Here is an 18,608-nt window from a genome sequence, read left to right as displayed (position 1 = left end):
AGTGCTCTGATGGTGTTTCCTGCTTGGCAGGGGGTTGGACTCGATGGCCCTTGTGGTCTCTTCCAACTCTATGATTCTATGATTCCCCTCCATCCAAAACAAAGGATTGCCCCAATGCCCAACCAATTGTGATGATTGCTATGAGGTAGGCAAAACCACTGGGTCAGTGTCAATTAGTCCGATGGGCATAGCAGCAGGAGCAGAGGAGGAAGGAAGCACCCATTATTTTAGCAATGCTTGTTTAATGTGATGTACAAACCAGGCTAGCCTATTGGATGAACTTCAGCTTTCATGGCATGCCTTCCTCTTCTCTTAGATTATTTAAGAGGAGAAGAAATGGGGCAGATGATGTTGATGTGGATATCACATTGGTTGTAGGAGCTAAAAGTAACATGCCTTTTCAAGTCCATGTTGTAATATTTTATGAAAGTATATTGCTTCTTTTAAATAAACTTTCCCAATTTACTTGAAAGTAACATGGATTTTCTTGAGAGAAAAGTTGACTGAGTTGCACTTTTGATAACCCTTTAAACACACACGAACATATTTGTACATGTTTTGAAAATTACAATAACTTATTGCCTTCTGTTACCCTTTTTAAAAAACATGATTGTGACTGCATTCTGAAAACAAAATAAATATCATAGCTGTTAACTTATGCACAAATTAGAAACAGCAGCACCATTGACAATAGGCATATTTTTTTAAAAAAAATTCTGGAAGCAGGTGAGGAAGAGCTGGTGGTGGAATTTAGCATGATGAAGTTTCCTAAGTGAGCAAAAGAATCTTTTATCCTAGTTAATTAGGAGGGAAAGCTTTCATGTGTAACTTAAAAAACTGTGGAGATAATGGCCATAAAAATGTTTTATTTAGTGCCATTTATGTACCTGTCAGTTTACAGAGTAATGTAAGCCAAAGGACAGCTCCTTGTCTGTAAGAGCTCATAATTTAAAAAGGGAGAGGAAGATCAAGAAAGAGTAATAGGATGATTGTGCAGCAATACAGTTATATATACTTATTTTTTTGTGGAATGAGAGGTTTCACAGAAGAGTTGGTTGGGAGGGATTTAAAGGATGGATTCATGCAGTGTATGTATCCCGGGAGGTAGCACCAGCAGGAGGGAAGGCCTGTATGGGAGAATATTATTTTAAGTGATCAGTAGGTCTTTAGGTTGAGGTTTTGCTTCAAGGTAGTAATTGGGAGGTATGATAATCATGGGCAGTGATATCTTGGAATATGAAGCTTTTGGAGAGCTTTAAAATTAAGGACAAGAAGTTTGTGCTGGTTGTTGAAGAGGACAAGATGCCAGTGAAGCAAGCTGAGGCATTGCAAGGTCTTAAGTAAGGTGAATGATTTGGCTGCCTTATTCTGGTTATAGGCGGCTGAGTTATAGTAAAAAGTTAGAAAATATGGTTGCAGTAAACCAGGTGGCCAGAATGTTCTGGATTGGTCTTGCCAAAAAACAAAGGTTTTGACATGTTATAATAGGTACATTCCAGAGGAAACGTGATATTTGAGTCTTATCTGAGAGACATGTGGCTGTATTTTGCTACCCTAAACAAGCTTGAGATGGTCATCATGACACTACCAAACTTCATGGTGGGGAAAACTGAGTGTTTCTTGAGTGAATGGGTAAATAAAATAAAATCCTACTTGAAGTAGTTTTCTGGAGAAAACCAGTGGAACTTGATTGAGAGAGACTGTAAGACTAAAATGTTGAGCAAGTGCCCAAGAGCTTGGTGTATTTAGAATTCTAACTGTTTTCTTGCACAACTTGCCTGTTTTGTATCACTTTATAAAATACTTAGTAATTTAACCAGCTTTTAGTTCTTTTTGTTTATAAATCTGCAGCAGTGAGTGTTATCATAAATGGAGAACAAAACACAGCCCTGAAGATGTTGGGCATTTGGTTAGCTCATCATAATTTACGTAACATATGGACTTATTTATCTCTTAATTTTTAGTGTTCCTTATTTTGTCTATAACGAATACAGTAAGCTTTCATGTCTTGCCTCAGATCATTGCAGAATAAAAGTTATGTTTATATGAGATAAGGATTGTTTGTGTTTAAAAAACTGTTTGAAAATGAAACTGACAGATACAGTTGAGGCCATTATAATTAAGTGAAGTTATGAGCCAGTTAATAGAATGGTTGAATTTTGGAACTGGTTATTGGGATTCAAATCCCAGTTCAGCCTTGAATCTTGGAGCAAGTTATTTCTTCCAAGCTTTGGTTTTTCTATAAGATTGGAATTGTAGTGACTGACTTCCTAGTTGTGTGGGGTGCACACTAAAGTTGGTATAGACAGAAATACCGTATTGAATGCATTGGTCTGGTTTGTACATCACACTAAACCAGGCATGGGCAAACTTGGCCCTTCAGCTGTTTTTGGACTACAACTCCAATCATCCCTAGCTAACAGGACCAGTGGTTGGGATGATGGGAACTGTTGTTCAAAAACAGCTGGAGGGCCAAGTTTGGCCATGCCTGCACTAAGCCAAAGGTAAACCATAGAGAGGTGATATGCATAACTTGTAAGCCAAACTATGACTTAGCAAGGTCATGTGATCCACTTTGCTCCTTCCAAGTTCTTTTTACTGTTGCACTGTACTGAAATAAACTAAGGTTTGGCTTGAAATGTTGGCATGTTGTCCGAAAAAGGGCTTGTGGCTAAGTGTTCACCTCATTCAGTGCTATTTTTCCGGAAAAAGAGGTACCAGAACTCATCATGAATGCCTCCCTTGCTCTCTTTAATGGCAATGGCACCCACCTGAGAGGTGCCAGAACTGAATTCCAGTGAGTTCCGGCTGAAAAAAAGTCCTGATCTCACTAATCATGATCTGTTTGTAGGTGAACTTAAGAGAAATTTGTTGAGAGAGTTGTTGGCATACCCTAGGGGTGGGTATCTTAGCTGAGGTGTTTTTCTTGCTTTTAAAACATGTTGACAAGCACTGTATTCATTTGTGTAGTTGTGACTTGCAGTATGTGAGGCGTGACTTGCCAAATGCTAGTAAAAGGCACCTTTTAAACAATTAAAAATTGGGTAATGTAGTGAAAGCCATACATAATGGAGAATAATCACTTGAACTTTCTGTTTAAATTTTCATGTCTTTTCTGCACTATAGATGTACAGTGAATGTGTTTTTTTTGGGGGGGGACTTCAGAGAGGTTCAGTTTGTTAGTTGAGGACAGAACAGAAGTTGCTTTAAGGTTTCATCACCATGTGTCACAGCTGTAAAGCAAAGGCTGTAGGCTGAGGAATTGGGCAGGGAAAGGATCCTGTTACTAGGCAGACTTAGCAGCAATGTCATATTTTCTGGCACAGACAGTGAGAGCAGTTTCATTTTTCATCTGCTCTTGGCTAGCATCTCTGTAGCTTGGAGGGTAAATTGGGCAGGACAAGCAAACCACACATATAACATGTCCAGGTTCATACATAATGCTAAACAACAATTAAGGTTATTAAGCCAAGAGCATCCCATGGATTCTTATTTTCCAACAGACCATAGTTAATAAACCATAGTCAAGATGCTGGGTTGGCTTTTCATTTAACACCAAACCATGGTTTAACATTGTGTGTGAATCAGGCCAATGTGTAGGTGGTTTCTTTGGACTCAGTATTCTCAGAAAATACTATTATGGAAGGAGAAGCATATCTCACATGGAACACATCCAACTAAGGGAGATGCTGATGTTCTTTAATAGTTGTCAGCATTTGTTGCTCCTCCAAGGTATCTTCTAAGGTTATAGTATATCTTACATTATAAAAACAGTTACCATATTTTTTGCCCTATGGGACGCACTTTTTCCCCTCCAAAAATGAAGGGGAAATCTGGGTGCATCCTATGGGGCGAATGCAGGCTTTCGCTGAAGCTTGGAGAGCGAGAGGGGTCGTTGCGCACCGACCCCTCTCGCTCTCCAGGCTTCGGGAACACATCCGCAACCTAGGCAGCCCTGCGGGAGTTCCCGCAGGGCTGTCTAGGCTGCGGATAGCAGCCTGCTTCCCGGAGCGCCAGGTGCCCTGAAAGCAGAGCGCCCGGCGCTTTGGGAACACACCCGCAGCCTAGGCAGCCCTGCGGGAGGTCCCGCAGGGCTCCCTACGCTGTGGATAGCAGCCTGCCGCCCGGCGCGAGGAGCACCCTGAAGCAGAGCGCCCTGCCCGCCGGACAGACATCCGCAGCGTGTTGGTGCCCCGCGGGAGTTCCCCGTAGGGCTCCCCACGCTGCGGATAGCAGCCTGCCGCCCGGCGTGAGGGGTGCCCTGAAGCAGAGTGCCCCGCCCGCCAGACGGACATCGGCCAGCCCCACAAGCTCGAGGGACAGCAAGGAGGCGCAGCGCCGCCATCCCGCTGTTCCTCGACCTGGTTCGGTTTCCCTGACCTGGTTTTGGGGGCGAAATAAAGGGGGGGAATTTCTTTTATTCCCCCCCCCAAAAAAAACTAGGTGTGTCCTATGGGTTGGAACATCCTATGGGACGAAAAATACGGTACTTGATCATGCAGTTCAATGTGAGTTTGTCATGTCTGGGCTCAAATGTGTGGAGGAGAGGACAATTTGCTTTTATATGGCAGTTTAATTACTTTGTTAGCTTCTGTGATAATGCCAAAACATTAGGCTTCTGGATTCTTGTCTAGAGACTGTATAGTAATATTGGCATTGTCTAAAGTTATTTGATAATGTTTTCCCATTCCATTCACCCTCATTAGTACAAGAATCTAGAAAATGATGGGAATTATAGTTTAGCAGTATCTGGAGGGCTGAAGGTTCCCCACACCTAGTTTATATGAAGTCTGCATTAACTTTTGTGCTCAGTGATTCAGTTACATATATGCACAATACAGGCAGCGAGCGATTTAGGTGTGCCCAATATGTGCTTGACTTCGCACAATGCGCAGCACACTGAACTTGGAGATGACCTGAAAACCTCTCAAAAACATCACAGAAGGGATAGAACTGGTGAGGGCAGGGATGGGACAGGGCAGCCTTACGCAGGCCCCACCAACATATGTGCTTCCAGAATGTAACCCCCATGTGAATTGGTTGCCTGTATTACATATTGTCTAGGTCAGGCTTTGTTGCTTTAATAGCAGTCTGTGCTGTGAAGTTGAATTAGCCTAACTTTACATGCTGGTGTGCCATCACCAACAAAAGGTCATTTGGCATGTGTATATACAAACAATGGAAAGCTCAACTTGGCACTTCTCTGACACTGGATTAGTGCAGAGATTATTGTCCTAAAAGGCCCTGTCCCTTAGTTGTGCAATTCCTATATGGACAGCACCTCTTTGTAGACCAGAGTTGGAGAAGCTTTAGGCCTCAAGATATGGTTGGACTCGAACTCCCAGAATTGCTGGCAATTGATCATGGTGGCTGGTGTTGATGGGTGTTGGGAGTCCCACAACATACAGGAAGCCACAGGTTCCTCGTCCCTGGTGTGGGCCATAGTATGTGAGTGGCAATTTTACATGTGTGTGTGTTCCAACATGTGTATACACAGTGGGGAAGGCAGGAAGATTCTGACCAAGTATATCTGACAGAAGTACCCCACATATAAGGGCATTTGCCCATGGTCTCTATTCAAAGTTTCATATTCATTCTCATACAGAATAGCATTCTGTTTTAAGAATTCTGCAATGTATTAAGTGGCCTTAAATATACTGTGGATTTGCTGCTGCTGTGTAGATTATGTTCTCTAATGAGAAAACATCAGTTTGTTTAAAAATGCATGAGGTTTGGTGCTCCTTTTGTTGTAGCCACATTTTAAACATGCATTTGTTGGCCTTTGTGCTGGAAAGGGTAGCTGTACAAACCAGTTAGACCTTTTTTTGGTCAGGATATACTAGAAGGAGGAATATTTCAAATCTTGGTCTCAAAGAAAGCTACAGGCACATTTAGCATTTACACTGTACAAGTGAGAAGTGTGTCAAACAATGTTGAATGAGCAGTTATATTGTTTGTTTAGCAGCAGCAATGACATTCTGCTGGTATTGTAATTCATGAAATCAACACTATCGTTTGAATCTTTTGTTCACAAATGTCTGTTTCACTGAACTGTAAAGTTATAGGCTCTGTTTCAAAGTGATGCAAAAGCATATTTTAGTAGTACAAGGCCTTCTTCAACAACAGATTCCTATATTCCTGCTGTTTCTGGTTGGGGCGGCAAGGAAGGGATTGAAAGCATCACTTTCCTAGTTTAAACTAATGCTGGCAGTAATTAATGAATCAAATTATGTATAGACTTCAACAAAAAATATGAAGATAATATTCCCAGCTGATGATATACCGTATTTCTTGCCGTATTTTTCGCTCCATAAGACGCACCTAGTTTTTAGAGGGGGATTGCAAGAAAAAAAATATTCTTTAAAGGGAGCGCTGAGCAGAGCCTGTATGCATCCCAGGCTCTGCTCAGCATTCCCTTTCACGAGCGACGTGGAGCGTGTGTGCGGCGCTTGCAGGCTTTTCCCCGAGGAGGGAGAAGCCCCCAAGAGCCGCACACATGCTCCGCGCGGCTCGTAAAAGGGAGCGCGGCTCTTGCTGGCTTTTGCGGGAGGTAGGGGAAGGGACAGAGGGATGGCCTCTGTCACTTCCCCCACCTCCCGCCAAAGCCAGCAAGAGCCGCGCTCCCTTTAAAGAGCGTGGAGAGTGTGCTTTTCCCGCCTGCCTCCCGCCTGCATTTGCTCCATAAGATGCACACACATTTCCCCTTATTTTTTAGGAGGGAAAAAGTGCGTCTTATGAAGCGAAAAATATGGCACTTCTAAGCAAAGCTGCTTTTTTTTTAAGATGCTGCCCAGCTTTAGTATGACCTTCAATAATTGAAGTATTTCTGTTGCCATTTGTGTGATCTGCACTATGTGCTGAGATCCTTTAGAAGTAAAATGTGAAGTACGGTTAGGCTGCTAGGTTTTTTTAACTATTCTTTGAAAGAACACACACAGAAAATGAATGTGCATGAATCTGGTACATGTGGTTTGGAAAGGATAGGCTTCTTGTTTTTTGTTTTTAAATAGTGAGTATTATCTGCCTTCAAGGATAGGGCAGCTTGTCTAAATAAAATAAGCATACTGAAGGAAGAAGCTCTTTTTCTGTAGAATTCAAATTTTACAGGAAGCTAACAAACTTGGTACTGATCTGATGTTACCTTTTTATTAATGAATCAAACTTTTTTTAAAAAAATTGAATGAATTTTTGTAATGATCTGGTTATATTATATTAATTTTATCTCCTGTGCCTTTCTTTTATATTGCTCTCTTAGTATTTTGAAATGTTAACTTTTTGGACACTTTGTTGAAGAAGGGTAATGGAATTGCTAGAAATGTCAGCGTAATGAAAAATTCCTAAAACAAAGTATTTAAATAGTTTACCAAGTTACAATAACTGCACTTCAATGTCTCTTTCAGATCTTGAACCTGATGACTGTGCTTCTGTGTGCATCTTCAGTGTAGATCATTCATCATCTGTAAATCATCCTATTTGTATCCCTTGTCATGGATTTCAGTCACATCATTCTCCTTTGTCTTCGCCTACTAGACTGCAGGGTCATAAAAGCTATGAAGGAATGTGTGAAGTACCACAATCCAAGTACAGTGCACTAGGTGGTCCTAAGACATTTGAGTGTCCTAGCATTCAAATTACATCTATTTCTCCTAACTGTCATCAAGGAATAGAAGCCAGTGAAAATGAATTGCACACAAATGGCCCTCAAAATGAATATATGGAAAGGCCTTCAAGGGACCATTTGTATCTTCCTCTTGAGCCATCTTACAGGGATTCGTCCCTTAGCCCAAGTCCTGCCAGCAGCATTTCCTCCCGAAGCTGGTTCTCGGATGCCTCCTCTTGTGAGTCGATTTCTCATATTTATGATGATGTGGATTCAGAACTGAATGAAGCTGCTGCTCGATTTACCCTTGGATCACCTTTGGCATCTCCTGGAGGTTCTCCAAGGGGCTGTCCAGTGGATGAACCCTGGCAACAATCTTATGGATTTGGGCATGCCTTGTCACCTAGACAATCTCCTTGTCATTCTCCTAGGACTAGTATCACAGATGAAAATTGGCTTAGCCCTAGGCCAACCTCAAGACCATCATCGCGACCTACATCACCGTGTGGGAAACGGCGACATTCTAGTGCTGAGATCTGTTATGTTGGTTCACTTTCTCCTCACCATTCTCCAACTCCCTCTCCAGGACATTCTCCTAGGGGAAGTATAACTGAAGACACATGGCTAAATTCTTCTCTTCATGGTCTGACTCCTGGCCTTTCACCTTTTCAGTGTTGTGCTGAGACTGACATCCCTCTTAAAACACGAAAGACCTCTGAGGATCAAACTGCCATTATATCAGGAAAAATAGAGCTTTGTTCTGAAGAACAGGGTAGTTTATCACCATCACTTGAAACAGCAATAGATGATAGCTCTGGAGCCCAGCATATGTTAAAAAAAGACTTGTCTGGTGACCAATTTCTTTCTGTTCCTTCACACTTCACCTGGAACAAACCAAAGCCTGGCCATACTCCTATCTTTCGGTAAGTAATTGTGGGAAATGGACTACTTGTGCTGTTGTCTTTATATGTACATATGACTAGAAGTTGATACACTGTAATACAAGATAGTAAGTCTCTTTAGGCAGTTGTATTCCTAAGGTATTTTGTTGTAAACAAATCACCTAGTGCCTGAACATTATATTGCCTCACAAATTACAACTAAATAACTTGTAAATCATTGAATATGTGTAGAGATAATTTGGCCTAGACACAGGCCTCATTCAAGCATAGTGCTAAGCTATTTAAAGTTTCACTTCCAGTTTTAACTCTTCATACATGGATAAACTGTGGTCAATCTTAACTATGGTTTAGGGAAACAAATCAAGCCATGGTTAATTTATTTCCCATGGCTTTATTTCCCCAGGCTATGGTGAAAATTAGTTAAGATAAATCAGTTTTGGATTTGGATATAACAATAAATTGCAAACACTTAAAAATGAAAGTCAAAGTTCCTGATCTCTTTGTAGCCTTGCCAGAGAATTAGAGACTAATGAAGAGGGCGGGAAGAGACACAACCCCATAGTTTAGTGTTGTTAAAAAGGTAAAGGACCCCTGGACGGTTAAGTCCAGTCAAAGGTGACTATGTGGTTGCGGCACTCATCTCACTTTCAGGCTGAGGAAGCCGGCGTTTGCCCACAGACAGCTTTCTGGGTCATGTGGCTAGCATGACTAAACCGCTTCTGGTGCAACGGAACACTGTGTATCCAAAGCAAACCACAGTGACCCAGTTCACATGACATGGTGAGCCAAACTATGGCTTAGCATGACTATGCAAACATGGACTTCCAGAGAGGAGCTTGCAAACTGACTGCTGGTTGGAGCTGATGTTTGTTGGAGTCCAACAGTATCTGGAGGACCACAGGTTGCCCAATCCTGCTCTGTACCCTTCCAAGCTGTAAACAAGAAAGTACATATGCTGCTGTTATGGTACTATACTCTGTTCTTTGCTAGATGTTCTACAGATGTAGTGTAGAAACAGATAGGAATTTCGCCTCTTATCTCTCCCCCTCCCCCTTTTCTCCACCAGAATGTAGCATTTTCAGAATCTTACGATCAAAGTAGGGCACATCCACACCATACATTTAAAGCACATTTAACACATATTTCAAGCACATGGGTTTCCCCCAATAACCCCAGGAACTGTAGTTTATTAAGGGTGTTGGGAATTGTTGTCATGTGAGGGGTAAACTATAGTTTCCTCAGGATTCTTTTTTGGGGGAAGCCCCCCCTCCAATAGTTAACACAGCACCCTTTAGGTCTTTCCGATATTCAGCTGGGCAGCTACACGAATATATCCAATTAGGGACTTGAAATGACAAGCCCCCTTGTTGTTTTGAACAGTGTTTAGCAGGGCCAGTTCCAGAGATTTCAGTATTTGCTGTCCAGACATTTTAGTAATTCAGCAAAGTCCAAAACTGCAACACTTTTTCATAAGTCCAGCATGTATGCTAGAATGACCCTGTTTCCCAGTATCCTCTCCATCATATTATTTAATTAGATATCTTGATTGAAACAGTCTCATACGCATCATATACCATTTTTGCACAATTTTTAATGTTTGCTCCCTCCTACTACATGACATGGATTTAAATGGGAATGTTAGTCACATAGAATTCCAGCAACTGCCTTCAATCAAAATATTATTCTCTCTTACTCTCACATCCATTACAGGCCCTCTGCAGTGCCCATATCAATGTTTAAAAGTAGTAATTTGCATTACCACATTTTTCCTTGGTTGGTTGCTTTTTTCAGATAATTTCATCTGGTCCATTGAAATTGATGGACAAGGCTAACTTGGGTACATTAATTTCAGTTGGTTTATTCCAAGTAGAATTTAGTTGGATACAGCCCGCAGAGTTTATGTTGGGTATGTTGAGCCCACTCTTCTCCTTTAGATCTCCCTGATAGAAAAATGAGAGTGCTTTAAATAATTCCTACCCATTTCCCTTCTTTTATCAGTGCAATGGAAAAAGTGGGTATTATTACTTAACATTTGTTTACTAGCCAAATGTCTGAAATCAGAAGGCTTTTTTAGATTTACTCTGATTTTGAATTAGCAATTCAACAATACTTTAATCCTTTTAGGGTTATCAGTCATGGGTTATCAGCCATAGCTATTGGTGACTGCCTAAACACAAGCAAAGCATATCTTAACTGTGTATTGCTCAGTAACATTAGAAACTAAGCTATATAAACAAAGCCTTCAAATATATTTGTTGACCTGGGAATAAGTGTCCCTATAAATTCAGCAGGTACCTTTGAAGTTATTAGGTGTTAGAAGAATAAACAGTTTAATGTTTACGCACCATCTAATGGATCTTTAAAAATGCAGTTATGTTTAAGAAGTTAACACAGGTGCGTGTGTTTGCCCTGCGGTGTTCCGATTTTCAGTCTTTTAGCAGTGGCAAACATTCTGACACCAGTTTAAATAAACTTTGGTGCCATGAAGCATTGGCGTTGGATCCTGAAACCACAATTGCTTTGCATTTTCCTAGAAACTGGAACCAGAAAGACAAACTTACTGGCTGTTGGAGCATCCAAACTTCCCTAAATAAAGCTCCATGTTCAGTTACCAATGTAATAGTGGAAGATAACCTACACGTACAGTGGTACCTCAGGTTAAGAACTTAATTCGTTCTGGAGGTCCGTTCTTAACCTGAAACGGTTCTTAACCTGAGGTACTACTTTAGCTAATGGGGCCTCTTGCTGCCGCCGCACCGCTGCTGTGCGATTTCTGTTCTCATCCTGAAGCAAAGTTCTTAACCCGAGGTACTATTTCTGGGTTAGTGGAGTCTGTAACCTGAAGCATCTGTAACCTGAAGTGTCTGTAACCCGAGGTACCACTGTACTTGATTCTTCAAAATTGTGTAGAGCAAGGTCAGAGGCAAAAGAGAGAGAAAAAAACCTTGAAATGAACAGTGTAGGCTAAGGCAACATTTGCTATATAAAGGTAAAGGATCCCTGACAGTTAAGTCCAGTCGCGGACAACTCTGGGGTTGCGGCGCTAATCTTGCTTTACTGGCTGAGGGAGCCGACGTTTGTCCGCAGACAGTTTGTCCAGTTATGTGGCCAGCATGACTAAGCCGCTTCTGGCGAAACCAGAGCAGCGCACGGAAACGCCGTTTACCTTCCCACCGGAGCGGTACCTATTTATCTACTTGCACTTTGACGTGCTTTTGAACTGCTAGGTTGGCAGAAGTTGGGACCGAGCAACGGGAGCGCACCCCGTCACAGGGATTCAAACTGCCGATTTTCTGATCGGCAAGTCCTAGGCTCAGTGGTTTAGACCACAGTGCCACCACACATCCCAACATTTGCTATACTTTGTGTAAATAGGTTTGGGGCAATTGATGCTATTTGCCTAAGAGCAGCAAGTAGCCTGACATGCAGTTTGACAAAAGAACTTAGGTTTAACAATATTGCCCCTTGGAACAGGAAGCCTGTTTCTCAAGGTTAGAGCTGTAAAATAGAAAGAGTTTTGTGGCTGATCACTCTGCTCTTTGCCCACTTGCATGTTAAAGCAGTACACACTTTCTGCATTAGCTTTGCAATGCTTCTCTTGCTTGGTATTCCTTAGCCAGTTCTGCCATAGATGCTGGGTGCTGGTAACTGCTGTGCTATCAGACAAACAAATATTTAAGTAATAACCATAAAGAATTCAATTAAGCCTGTCATAGTCAAGTTGAACTACAGTGTATGTCATTAGTGTTTTAAGTAGGCAAATGAGATTCTATGTTCAGATGCTGGATTTACTAAGTGGTTTCCATTTTTTATATGTTATACTTGGACTAGTTTTAGTTGCAACTAATTTTTCTGTCCTCCTGTGAAATTGGATAGGTGTCTTGGACCAGTCAGCTGGGTAACTTTGAGGTGGTAGTGTATATTTGTTTTATTTTTCATAAATGAGATAAATTTAGTGTAGCATTCTTAATAGTACATTGGCCACTCACTGAAGGCTTCTCTTGATGGTGGGATATGAGAAATACTAATAAGCAAAAACGGTTTTTGGGTAATGTTCTCCCTAATGAACATTTTAAAAATCTGCATTTTTTCTCTGATAGTTTGTTTACTCAAAAATACAGATACGCTTTTTACCTTGGTCTCCTCTACTTATTTAAAGTTTAGCTCTTATTTTGAGTAATGTTGACATTTCTTATGGTATTTTTGTAGGAATTCTCAGCATTTCATTCTCTTTCCTCTAAAGTTAGAGGAGAAAATAATGATGAATAAAGTGTATGCATTTAATTATAATACAGCTGCTATTATTGTCTGCTATTGACAGAGCAGTTGCCAACAAATGGTGATCATTCTAATAAGAACTCTCATGATTTCTATCAATTTTGATAATACTATATTTGTATTATTTATTCATATATGCCCTTGCAGCTTGGGTGAACAAATTCACCTAAGTTTACAAGAAATGCATGCTTTCCTCCTTGGTTTTTCATCTTCTGAAACATGGGAAAAGGTGGATGGTAAGATGACTTAGCTAATTAAGGGTTCTGCTTTTAACCTAGAAAAGGCTGCATGGATTTCATTAAGTTAGGAGGACAGCACTTAATTATGGAAGGTGATCTTAAGTAATCCAGACATCTATCAAATAAATCTGTCTATTGGGAAAGAGGCAGTCATGGCCATATTCAGTAGGCTAGGGTTTGCAGGTGTCTGCTTATGCTCCATAGGAAAGCTTAGGCAATCACTGTATTACAAGCAGCAGTCTTTCCATGACTTCAGAAATGTGAGTTTTACAGCCTGGCTAATGAATATTTTGGAATAATGCAAACGTTTACCGTGGGGAGTGAGGCTCAAACACCATAGTTATTGGCTTTGTAGCATTATACTTCATTGAAGAGTGAATTTCAGATTAAGATTAATAAGAATTATGGTTCTGAATGCATGTTTAACTGCTCATGATGGTCACATTGTATTTAAAACAGTTTAAAGTACATAACTTTTAAAATTTGATCCTGCTATGTTTGTTTGACCCTGCTTAGACTTTTGTTTTGTTAGCCAATCTTTTATTTATAATGCTACAATAAAGATAAGTAAGACTCCCTCTATGGCTGCTAATAACATTTAAAAATTGTTTAAACACCGTGAGTTTGTGGGGAGGGCTCTTCCCCCTGCAAGCCCATTCTCCATCTTGGGCCTGGGGACGGGCCCCATACTCCACCTCAGCATATAAGGCTCCAAGGAGGCCTCGGGACATTGCTGCTGCCGCTTCACCGTGAGTTTGTGGGGAGGGCTCTTCCCCCTGCAAGCCCACTTCACCAGGCCAGGGGGCGGGGCCCACATTCACCACCGCCACAACTTTAAGGACACTGGTGCTGCTGCAGCAAATGTTTAAAATGTTTTTATATATTTTAAAGTGTTTTAAAAGTGTTTTTACTTTTTACTTTGTTGTACCACCATAAACGGTGGTTTTTATCCATGTATTTTTATTTTGTTTTGTTTTATTTTGGGTTGGGGTGGGATGGTTGTTGAGTGGGGTGGGGATTGGTTTTGCTTTGGTGTAATTGTTTTTTGTTTGTTTGTTTGCTTTTATATTTTGTAAATGGAGGCGAGTATGAGGCTTGGGATTCCTACTGTGGAGGGGCGAGGGAGGTATGGCGGTGGGGGCAGATGTCATAGGCGAAGGGGATCGAGATACGGATATGCTCGTACCCCTTCCAATCTGCGCCCCATCCCGAGAGATGAGGGTAGGGTGAGCAAGGATTACTCACCTCCGTCACTGGTGTTGTGCAATGCCAGGTCTATAGGCAACAAAACCGCCACCCTGCGAGATTTCTTCATCTCGCAGGGGGTCGACCTGGCTTGTGTGACGGAGACCTGGGTGCGAGAAGGGGATACTGTTACTTTACGAGAGATGGCGCCCCCGGGTTTCTCCGTCCTCCACCAGTCGCGGACTGTGGGCCGTGGGGGAGGGGTGGCATTATTAATCTGGGAAGATTGTTCTTTCAGGGCTCTACCATTGCCATCGATCCCCGGCATTGAATGTGTTGGCCTAGTGTGGGGCTCCGAGGTGAGATTGGCTGTCTGGCTGGTGTACTGGCCACCTAGCGCACCAGCAGCCACCCTGTCAGGCCTGCTGGAGGCGGTGGCCTGCTGGGCCTTGGAGTTCCCTAACCTATTGGTATTGGGGGACTTCAACATCCATGCTGATGCCACTCCCTCCTCACAGGCTCTGGACCTGGTGTCTTCCATGGCAACACTAGGGCTCTCCCAGTTTGTTTCGGGCCCCACACATCAAGCAGGCCACACGCTGGATTTGATCTTTGGCGTCGGTATAGATGTGATCATGTTTCCTTTGATGAAGGTGCCATGGTCTGATCACTATGCTCTGAAAGCCAGGATTGACTTTCCACCCCCACCCTGCTTAGGTGGCGAGCCGATTTGGGCTCGCCCGCAGAGGCTGATGGACCCTGATAGATTCCGTCAAGCCTTGCGGGACCTTTCTCCCCCTGGTGACTCATTGACTGAACTTGTTGAGGGCTGGAATACCCATCTCCTGGCAGCCATCAATGAGATCGCGCTCTGCGACCTCGCAGAAACCGGGCTCCCTGGTTTACCTAGGAGCTCCGGAAAATGAAGCGGGACCTCAGACGGCTAGAGCGAGTATGGCGGGGTGCCCGTGACGGAGCTTCAAGAACATCTTATAGGGTTTTTATGAAAACCTACGAGATGGCAGTGAAGGCCGCTAAGAAGTCCTACTTCTCAGCCTCCATGGCATCCGCTAGCTCTCCCCTGGCGCAATTATTTAGTATAATTCGGTCTTTAACGTCCCTCGAAGGGCAGCCAAATTTAAATAACAATTTGACACACAGCTGTGAGGCATTTGCGAGCTTTTTTGCGGAGAAGGTCCTGTTGCTCCGCTATGACCTCCCTGCCAATTTGGATACAATAAAGGAACTGGAGGCCCCTCGACTGTCCTCGGGTCCAGTGTTGGACCACTTTGACCAGATATCCCCAGCCAATGTGGACAGACTCCTCCGAGCTGGAAAGCCCACCACTTGTCCTCTCGACCCGTGCCCATCCTGGCTGATTAGAGCGTGTCCAGACGAGGTGCAGGCCCTCCTGGGGGATATCATCAATTTGTCCCTTGGGGCAGTGGTGCGCCCGCTCTTAAAGAAACCATCATTAGATCCCTTAGATCTATCCAATTACCGCCTGGTTTCGAATCTTCCATTCCTGGGTAAGGTGATTGAGAGAGCGGTTGCTGAACAGCTTGGTAGGTTTCTGGATGAAACATTGGCTCTGGATCCATTCCAGTCCGGCTTCCGCGCTGGTCATGGGACCGAGATGGCTCTGGTTGCCCTAAACGATGATCTTTGTAGACAGCTGGATCAAGGCGGGTCGGGGCTGCTGATTCTTCTAGATCTGTCAGCAGCTTTCGACATGGTCGATCATGAACTCCTGGACCACCGCCTTGCCGACGTGGGGATCCAGGGCACAGTCCTTCAATGGCTGCGCTCGTTTCTCTCTGGTCGGGGACAGAGGGTGGCGCTTGGGAGGGAATTGTCATCGCGCCACTCCTTGGTGTGTGGAGTGTCTCAGGGTGCGATTCTCTCCCCGATGCTTTTTAACATCTTTATGCGCCCCCTTGCCCAGCTTGTCCGGAGTTTTGGGCTGGGCTACCATCAGTATGCTGATGACACCCAACTCTCTCTGTTGATGGATGGCCATCCTGACTCGGCCCCAGACACACTGATCAGATGCTTGGAAGCTGTGGCTGGATGGTTACGTGGGAGCCGGTTGAAGTTAGATCCTTCGAAGACAGAGGTCCTCTGGCTGGGACGGGACGATATGGAATTGAGGGGGCAACTCCCATCTCTTGCGGGGGTGCAATTAGTGCCAGCACCGTCCGTTAAGAGTTTGGGTGTAATCTTCGATACCTCCCTCTCCATGGAGGCGCAGATTGCAGCTATTACAAAGGCGGCATTTTTTCATCTCCGCCAAGCTAAGCAGTTGGCTCCTCTCGCCCTGACCTAGCCACTGTGATCCACGCGACAGTCACCTCCAGACTGGATTATTGTAACTCGCTCTACGTGGGGCTGCCCTTGAGACTGACCCCAAAACTCCAGCGGGTGCAGAATGCCGCAGCGAGACTCCTTACGGGGTCTTCGCTGCGAGATCACATTCATCCGGTGCTATACCAGCTGCACTGGCTCCAGGTGGAGTACAGGATCCAGGTTTAAGGTGCAGGTTTTAACCTTCAAAGCCCTATACGGCCTAGGACCCTCGTACCTACGGGACCGCCTCTCCTGGTATGCCCCACAGAGGAACTTACGGTCTTCAAATAAAAACATCTTGAAGGTCCCAGGCCACAGAGAGGTTAGGCTGGCCTCAACTAGAGCCAGGGCTTTTTCGGCTGTGGCTCCAACCTGGTGGAACGCTCTGTCACAAGAGACAAGGGCCCTGCAGGACTTGACATCTTTCCGCAGGGCCTGCAAGACAGAGCTGTTCCACCAGGCCTTTGGTCAGGGCGCAGCCTGACTCCCTCCTTTGGCAATCTTTACGAAACTTTAGTTTATGGTTGCCATCAATTTTGATTTTAATTAATTTTTATAATGTTTTTATAATGTTGCACTACTTTAGTGTTGTTAGCCGCCCTGAGCCCGGCTTCAGCTGGGGAGGGCAGAATATAAATAAAATTTATTATTATTATTATTATTATTGAAAGACCAGTAACAATAGAAAGCCCACATATACATTCCTTAGACTGAATGATCAGGGGGTTTTTAAATAGAACTTTTAATGTATTTAAATAAGAACCTAAACTTCAATAATGCATAAGAACAAAAAAGGAAAAAAAGGAAAACAACAAAACTGAGTGAAAACGAAAATTAAACTTGTACACAAATAGTACAAACTTGACTTGCTTCATTCACATTCCCTGGAAAAAGCTATTATTGGTGTTGGGGTAGTAACATTTTTAAAAATACTTGTTTTATTTTTAAATATCAGGATATTTTCTTTGAATGATCACATAGTTGGGCTCAAACTGTTCCACTCTTCTGATCAACTCAAAAAGTGAAATCTGTCCCAAGTAGGCCTCTCTCATAATTCTTAGTGGGTGAAGTGGTTAATATGAGAGGAAGTGCTGGCTGTGATATGCTGGACTAAAATATATATTTTGGATGGGATGGTTGTTCTCTTTTACCAAGCACACAGCTTTGGGCTCACCATACGTGGAATGGTGAGGGAGGAAGGGGACACCCACCTAGCCAGCCAGATCAACTGAATTAACCCTGGTAATCAGTGCAGTGAAAAATGTCACAGCCAGATGGCTCTCACATCTGACCAAAGGATACAGGGCTTCTGTTAAGGGTTGGTTTTTTGAGTTAAATTTTGCAGAGGAGGTTGGGTGAGGACTTCTGCATGCAGTGAAGGTTTATGAAAATGCAACAAATGTCACTTTTGCACATGGTAGTCTCTCCTCATTCATACTATGTCCTTTTCATGGTGGCAATTGCCTTATAACTGATCACATTACCCTTGTCCAATGGTGGACAAGGTCCACCATTGCATGAAATATTTTACTGTATTCAATAGATTTTTATTCTGTTTGATTTTTGTATGCTCGCTTTTATTACTGTATTTGTAGTGCTTGCTGCCCTTGAAAGTGCAGGGTATAAATGTATTAAATAATGAAATCTGTTCACTTCTTGTTTTTAGCACATCTTCGTTGCCTCCCCTAGACTGGCCTTTGCCTGCTCAATATGGACAGTGTGAATTGAAAATAGAAGTGCAACCAAAAACTCATCATAGAGCACATTATGAAACAGAAGGCAGTAGAGGAGCAGTAAAAGCATCAACTGGTGGCCATCCTGTAGTGAAGGTAAAAGAGGCTAATATAATGTTTTATCCGTGAACTACTGTTAACTTTGAATGTTAATGAAGATTGTAATAGAGGTGTGTGTTGAATGATAAATTTTGAAGCATTTTTATCTTGCTCTCCAACCTAAAAAGAGTCACATGGCAGCTTGCAAAGATCAGTTCCTGCTCTCAGCCTTGCAATCTAAAGGCATGGCACTGGTGGAATGGCTGGTTTCAGGTGACAATTGATG

General features: G+C 43.0%; 1 protein-coding gene across 1 annotated transcript in view; it reads left to right on the top strand.

The window, feature by feature from the left end:
- Positions 1–18,608, top strand: part of NFATC3 (nuclear factor of activated T cells 3) — a 55,415-nt gene that overhangs the window by 7,246 nt on the left and 29,561 nt on the right. Inside the window, exons 2-3 of the mRNA XM_079988276.1 lie at positions 7,401–8,523; positions 18,217–18,379. Of these exons, the coding sequence (XP_079844402.1) occupies positions 7,401–8,523; positions 18,217–18,379 (1,286 nt within the window). The remainder of the gene's footprint in view (positions 1–7,400; positions 8,524–18,216; positions 18,380–18,608) is intronic.

The sequence above is a fragment of the Podarcis cretensis genome (assembly GCF_951804945.1).
Source record: "Podarcis cretensis genome assembly, chromosome: 8".
NCBI classification, from domain to species: Eukaryota; Metazoa; Chordata; class Lepidosauria; order Squamata; family Lacertidae; genus Podarcis; species Podarcis cretensis.
Note: the sequence above shows the minus strand (reverse complement) of the source record. Positions and strands in the feature narration are given on the sequence as shown.